Source organism: Oryzias melastigma, linkage group LG17 (assembly GCF_002922805.2).
Source record: "Oryzias melastigma strain HK-1 linkage group LG17, ASM292280v2, whole genome shotgun sequence".
In the NCBI taxonomy this organism is placed as follows: Eukaryota; Metazoa; Chordata; class Actinopteri; order Beloniformes; family Adrianichthyidae; genus Oryzias; species Oryzias melastigma.
In genome coordinates, this window is record NC_050528.1 from 2,320,324 (window position 1) to 2,327,452 (window position 7,129).

General features: G+C 50.9%; 1 protein-coding gene across 1 annotated transcript in view; it reads right to left on the reverse strand.

Annotated features, from left to right (window-relative positions):
* The window catches only part of zgc:158376 (uncharacterized protein LOC100101643 homolog), a gene marked incomplete in the record, with an annotated part of 10,450 nt that extends 3,920 nt beyond the window's left edge, over positions 1 to 6,530 (reverse strand). Inside the window, 7 exon segments of the mRNA XM_024262190.2 lie at positions 1 to 414; positions 1,186 to 1,218; positions 1,299 to 1,481; positions 1,825 to 1,911; positions 2,304 to 2,447; positions 5,004 to 5,201; positions 6,396 to 6,530. Of these exon segments, the coding sequence (XP_024117958.1) occupies positions 1 to 414; positions 1,186 to 1,218; positions 1,299 to 1,481; positions 1,825 to 1,911; positions 2,304 to 2,447; positions 5,004 to 5,186 (1,044 nt within the window).
* Between the last annotated feature and the right edge of the window lie 599 nt (positions 6,531 to 7,129).

Sequence of the window (7,129 nt, forward strand, 5' to 3'; positions counted from 1 at the left end):
CAGTTCTGCGAGGCGCCGGTCCCGCTCGGCGCGGCCCCGCTCCCTCTCTGCTCGACTCACGCTGCTGTTGCCAAATACGGTGGAGGGCGGGACCGGAGAGGCAGACGATGGCGAGGAGCCGCCCCCCTGCTCACCCCTCAGGGAATTGTCCGAGTCGGACTCCGAGTCGGACTCCGAGCTGGAGGACGACGAGGAGGAGGACTCGGGACGGCGTTCCAGCAGACACATCCTCTTGAAGCGCTCCAGCTTCTCACGGTGGTGAGAGCGCTGGTCAGCACTGGATGTCCCCGCCCCCGCCGCCGCCCCCCCTGACTGAGAGGAGGAGGAGGCGCCAGAAGATCCTGGGACTCCTCCAGAAGATCCTGCAGGAGACACGAGGAGGCCATTGGACTCTCCGGGCTCCTGTTTGGGTTTCTGCAGAGAAAGACAAAGACGTTGGAGGACGAGGACTCGGTTCTACAGCAACAACCAGACTTACAGACCTGAGCCTGCACACCTGAGCCTGCAGACCTGCAGACCTGAGCCTGCACACCTGAGCCTGCACACCTGCACACCTGAGCCTGCACACCTGAGCCTGCACACCTGCACACCTGAGCCTGCACACCTGAGCCTGCACACCTGCACACCTGAGCCTTTCTCAGAAAAGCGTTCCTGCCGTTGTTGACGTGTTTTTGTTGGAGTGAAAGTAAAGGCTGGAAAACTTGTGTGTTATTTTGATGTTTTACTGCATCACAGGTCAGTGGAAACGCCTCTAAGAGGTTTATCCCAGCGTTCACTTAGAACCATTGATTATAAATACAGGTCACCATTAATCAAAAGAAAACAAATTTATCGCATGAAAGCACTAATTTCAAACAATAAACTTATGAAATAAGATGGTTCTGACACCAGCAGAAGGAACTTGCCGAGTCAGCAGCTTTGCTGGCAGCCATTTTTCAGCCATATTATGGGATGCTGAGCTACAGTCGCTCATTCAAACAATGTTGGACAGAACCAAGAGTCTGACATCCAGTCCAGTTCTTGGAGATGGTTCTGAACTGGTACTGACCCTGGCCAGATTCCAGGCCAAAGCAGACCAGAAAACAGAAAATCTGGAGCGTTGAACTAACCCGGATCTCATTTGTTCTGGAAACATCAGAACCAGCAGTGGAACTGAGAACCCACTCTACTGGGGGCGGGGTTTACCTTTTTCAGACGTTTTTCATGTCCACCTTTCATCTGGAGAGAACAGAACCAAACAGAACCATCAGAACCTTCACTGCTAAACGGATCTCTGAGGGTGGACAACAAAGACACACCTTCTTCTTGGGACCGCTGTCTGGCTGCTCTTTCTCCTTCTTCCTCTTGTGACCCCCCTCAGCCCTACCCCCCTCTTCAGGGGAGAGGGGGGTTTTCTTTTTGGGGGGAGGGTCATCTGTGAGTTTCCATCGACCCACCTCCCCGTTATCCATCCTGCGCTTCCCAGACCCGTCAGCCTGGTCCTGGACAGAGTACAGTAGAGTAAAGTAAAGAAAAGTATATAGGGGTACAGTAGAGTATGGTACAGTAGAGTATGGAGTGTAGTAGAGTATGGTACAGTAGAGTATGGAGTGTAGTAGAGTATGGTACAGTAGAGTATGGAGTGTAGTAGAGTATGGTACAGTAGAGCACAGTAGAATATAGTAGAGTAGATTAAAGTAGAGTGTAGTAGAGTATGGTACAGTAGAGTACAGTGAAGAACAGCAGAGTACAGTATAGTATGGTAAAGTACGGTAAAACATGATAAAGTATAGTACAGTATAACAGTGTACAATAGAGTATAGTAGAGTATAGTTCTGCCCTCACCTTACTGGTTTTGCCCTCCTTGTGGCATTTGGGGCACTCCCAGCAGTTGGGGATCTCATCGTTGATGATGCCTTCAGCTTTGCCCATCTGTGGAGAACACAGAGACCAGGATGTGAATCCGCTCACCCGGACCGGTCAGAACATTAACCCTCCCAGTGCAGCTCGTTCTAGAGGTCATTGATATTCAGAGACGTTTTGGTTTGTAAGATTTGTAAAAAGGTGTTGGAGACCAGCTCGCCGTGTCTGGGTTCATGACATCATTCAGAGACATCCCGGTACGGCGCTCGCTGACACTTGCTGACCCAAACGCAGGACTGCTCGCCGTGTTTTTATGTGAGGCTGAAATGGACGACCCTGACGAGCCAATGGGGTCTATGAGACCTGTGGACTGTATCTGAGACCTGGACCGAGTGAGACAGTCTCAGGTACAGTCCATGCCGCTGACGCAGTACCAGCGACCACGAGGACCTCGGACTGACCTTCAGACAGCTGGGATGGATGATCTCGTTGCAGATGGTACACTCCATCAGGCACAGACTGAACTTCTCCTCCTCAGAGTCCACCGTGTCCTCCTTTCCTGCCTCTCCACACGCGGAGCACACCGCCGTGTGCGGCAACACAGGCTGCAACACAGGTGAGCACAGGTGAGTCTGACAGCTTCTCTGCATTCAGATCAGAGAAGAAAATAGGTCAGAGGTCCGGCTGTATGTTTGGAGGCAGAGAAAATTTAGAGCAGAAGGTCGTCGTCATCATCATCATCTTCATCACCATCTTCATCATCACCATCATCAACATCACCATCATCACCATCTTCATCATCACCATCATCACCATCATCATCATCTTCTTCATCATCACTATCTTCATCATCATCTTCATCACCATCATCACATAAACAGTAATGGATTTTCAAAAGAAAGTGAAGCAAAGTTCAGACATTTCCTGTTGGCCGATTGTGGCAGCATCAGGACCAAACGGGGGGGGGGGGTCTGCAGACCGGTGTCTGTTCTGGTTCTTCTGGACCTCAGTGCTGCATTGGACCCTTCTGATCAGACATTTCACTGCAAATACTGAATTCTGTGGTACCAGACGTTCAGTACATTATCTGATCAGTCTTCCTTGTGGCGTTCCACAGGGCTCAGTGATGGTCTGGTCCCGTCTGGTCCTGACGGACTTCACTGGGTTACGTGGTTGTGCAGCAGAACCTTCATGTCCATCATTCCTCTGCGGACACTTCTCTATTCCACCAGACGGGTCATCCGGATCCAGAAACCTGGAGAATTTCTTACATTCTTTTCTTGATCTCAGAACAGGCAGAACTCGATGCTCCTGGACCCGAGTTCTTCAGGGCTTCACTGGGTTACAGTAGAACCGCTGGACGACATTAGTTTGGATCTCCACTTCTGCTGGTCCAGCTGATCCTCAACATTGTTCAAATTGTTCTTTCTTTTCTGGAAATATTCTGACCATCAGAACCGTCCAGTCCTGGACCGACAGATCATGCATGATTGTGTCAGCAGCTGAGTCTCGGAGCAGGCTGGTTCTGGAGGTTTTTATCCTCTGTATAACATTCAAGGTGATGGTCAGGCACGGAAGGCTCCGCCCACATTACACTCGCAGCACGCCACTAAAAGTAGAAAGTCTCTTCTACTCAAATTAGCTAACTTCAAACGTGTGAACGTAACAGACACAAACAACACAAATGTCTCAACGACACAAACAAAACAAATGTCTCCCAAAGACACAAACAAAACAAATGTCCCCCAACGACACAAACAACACAACTGTCTCCCAACGACACAAACAACACAACTGTCTCCCAACGACACAAACAACACAAATGTCTCAACGACACAAACAACACAAATGTCCCAACCACACAAACAACACAAATGTCTCAACGACACAAACAACACAAATGTCTCAACCACACAAACAACACAAATGTCTCAACGACACAAACGACGCAAATGTCTCAACGACACAAATGTCTCCCAACGACACAAATGTCTCAACGACACAAACAACACAAATGTCTCCCAACGACACAAACGACACAAATGTCTCAACGACACAAATGTCTCCCAACGACACAAATGTCTCAACGACACAAACGACACAAATGTCTCTCAACAACACAAACAACACAAATGTCTCAACGACACAAATGTCTCCCAACGACACCCTGGTGTGAATAATGAGACCGGTCATGGCGGATCGGCACCACAGCTGATACTCACACAACCCGACAATAACAAACGAAAACGGTTTTAAATGGATTCACATTCGTTCTGCTGCANNNNTGTCTCAACGACACAAACAACACAAATGTCTCTCAACAACACAAACAACACAAATGTCTCAACGACACAAACAACACAATTGTCTCTCAACGACACACAACACAAATGTCTCAACGACACACAACACAAATGTCTCAACGACACAAATGTCTCAACGACACAAACGACACAAATGTCTCAACGACAAACAACACAACTGTCTCCCAACGACAAACAACACAAATGTCTCAACGACACAAACGACACAAATGTCTCAACGACACAAACGACACAAATGTCTCCCAACAACGACACAAACAACACAACTGTCTCCCAACGACAAACAACACAAATGTCTCAACGACACAAACGACGCAAATGTCTCAACGACACAAACAACACAAATGTCTCAACGACACAAACAACACAAATGTCTCAACGACACAAACAACACAAATGTCTCAACGACACCCTGGTGTGAATAATGAGACCGGTCCAGGCGGATCGGCACCACAGCTGATACTCACACAACCCGACAATAACAAACGAAAACGGTTTTAAATGGATTCACATTCGTTCTGCTGCATCTGAGTAAATAACGGTTCTGATGATCCAACCCAAACAGACTGAACTGCAGGATCAAATCCTCTGTTTGTCCTGATATGATCTCTGTGGGGCGGAGCCTGATGCCAGGAGGTGTTCAGAGCGCCGAAACCCGGCTGAAGCCTTCTCTCTGTCTCTGTAGTTGGCAGTGAAGTTTTCCTCTGTCGTTTCACTTCCTGTCTGCTCTCTCCTGACTTCCTGTCCTCTGGTGCTTCTGTTGTAGAGCAGCCTGAGCTCTGATGCCCCCCGCCCGACCCCGAGGCCCGATTGGACCCCGACCTGGCTGGGACTCACCGCCGTGCACTGCCTCAGGAGACAGGACTGCTTCATCCGGCCGGGCCCGCCGAACTTCTTCATGTCCTTGCAGAAGTGACACTCGCCGCACTCGCTCCTCGTGCAGGCCTGGCAGCGCCGGCACCGCGTGCGCCTGCGCCTCGCGCCGCTAGCAGCTCCGCTCAGCGCCTTACTGCCCGACATCTCTGGAGGAGTCAACTGCAACAGAAAGACGAGCAGAACCTCAGAGACCCGCTCAGCTCCTCATCAGTACCTCAATGAACAGATCCATTCGGTCCAGTTTCTCACAGACCAGAACCCAGTCAGAACTGTACAGGTCCGACTGTTCCTTACAGGAGGAAGATTTACGATAAGAACTTTGTTTTAGTTTCTGTATTAGGTTTTACTTTAGACAGCGGCACTGATTCCTTTCAAAATAAAAGAACTGACAAAATAAAATAAAGACTGACAGGAATCAGAGGAGTTTCTATCTGCAGATGCTCTGCAGACGTCTGTAGAGCATCTGCAGATGTCTGCGGCTGCAGAGTCTTCAGCTTAACTACTGAACACCAACAAACTGTAGTGATCCAACTGCTTATTGTGGATGGAAAGATGGGTCCAACGGTTCTGAATTCTTCTCGTCTTTACTTTGTTTAGATGCTGAAGGCATCAGATCAGATGGAGTAACCGGATTATTCTGAGATCATTCTTGATCTCAGAATAATCGTTTATCTGGAGTGATTGATCTGAGGTCCAGGTTGGGTTAAATTTGGGTCTTGTTGTTTCCTGAACTCGGACTCCATAACGTTCCGTTTTCTTCCCAGATTTCTGTCTGGAGATTCTCCCTGAAATCCAGAAAGATTAGGAGCAGGTCAGAGGTCAGAGGTCACCTGAAGCTGCACCTGAAGCTGCACCTGAAGCACCCTCAGCTTGATCCATCAGAACACCGCACAGGTGAACCAGCTATGGCTCCAGCAGGTGGACCGTGACATCAGAAGTTCTGCCTCGGTACCACCTGCACGTCCAGAAGGTTCTGCTGTGGGGCCGATATCGGAACTGGACCCAGGTCACAGACTGCTCACCTGGAGGCGAGGGGAGGGGCTTACAGGTGAGCAGCAGTGGGGCTAAAGGCTAACAGGAACGTGGGTCCGTGCGCGTGCGCGCTCACACCTGCAGCCCTCACGCGCACACTGTATTCTGACCATCACGCACCTGTAAAGACGCTCCGCCCCACCTCACCGTACCTGCTCACGAGGGCATGAGAGCATGCTAACGCGTTAGCATGTTAGCAGGCTGCCTGCCCCCCGGCGGCGGCTTCCTTTATCATGGTCCCGCGTGCAGCAGCACCGGCAGGACCGGGACAGAAGGACCCCCCACCACTCACACGCACGCACGCGCCGCGCAGTCTCTCACCTGTTCGTTGGAGCGCGCATGCTCGTCCGTGGCTCATCAGAATGGACTGTAGCCTGTTAGCTCCGGTTAGCCCCGCTAGCTCCGCCGCTTCCTCCCCCTCCACTCCACACCTCTCTGCCGCGGCGGCTCCGGGGCTTCACGCGCGACCCATCCCGGGGCTCCCGCCTCAGAGACGCACGCGGGACCCAAACCTCGATCCTCCACTGATCGATATCGATCAGGAGATCGGGCCTCGGTCTGACGCGCGTGCGCTCTCTCTCCCTCTCTGCAGCGTGGATCTATCTCTCTCTACCCGCACCTTACGCCGTCTTTTCCTTCCCCGCAAACACGCACGCGCCGCTCCTTTTTCCGCAGCTCACTCTCCCGCACAAACTCCCGCAGGAGCCGCTCGCGTGAGCGCAGCGCGCGGCTATTGTTCTCGCGCCTGCTGGCGTGAGAAGCGTGATCTGGAGCCCGCGCGCAACCCTGACACGTTTAACCTCCGCACTGATTACATCACGCAGGTGACCGCACACGCCGCGTCGGTGTGGGAGGGGGACGAAACGGCAAAATAAATAAATAAAAGAAGTAAATAAAAAATGGGGAGCGACAGTGCGTACGCCCCACCTCCGTTTGGTGACGTCACAACAGGGAAGTGTGGAGGGAAAGGCATTATGGGAAATATCCATTTAGTGTGGACGAATTTAAATCTATTAAAGATCAACTAGAGTATAATTAAATTACATGTAACCCCC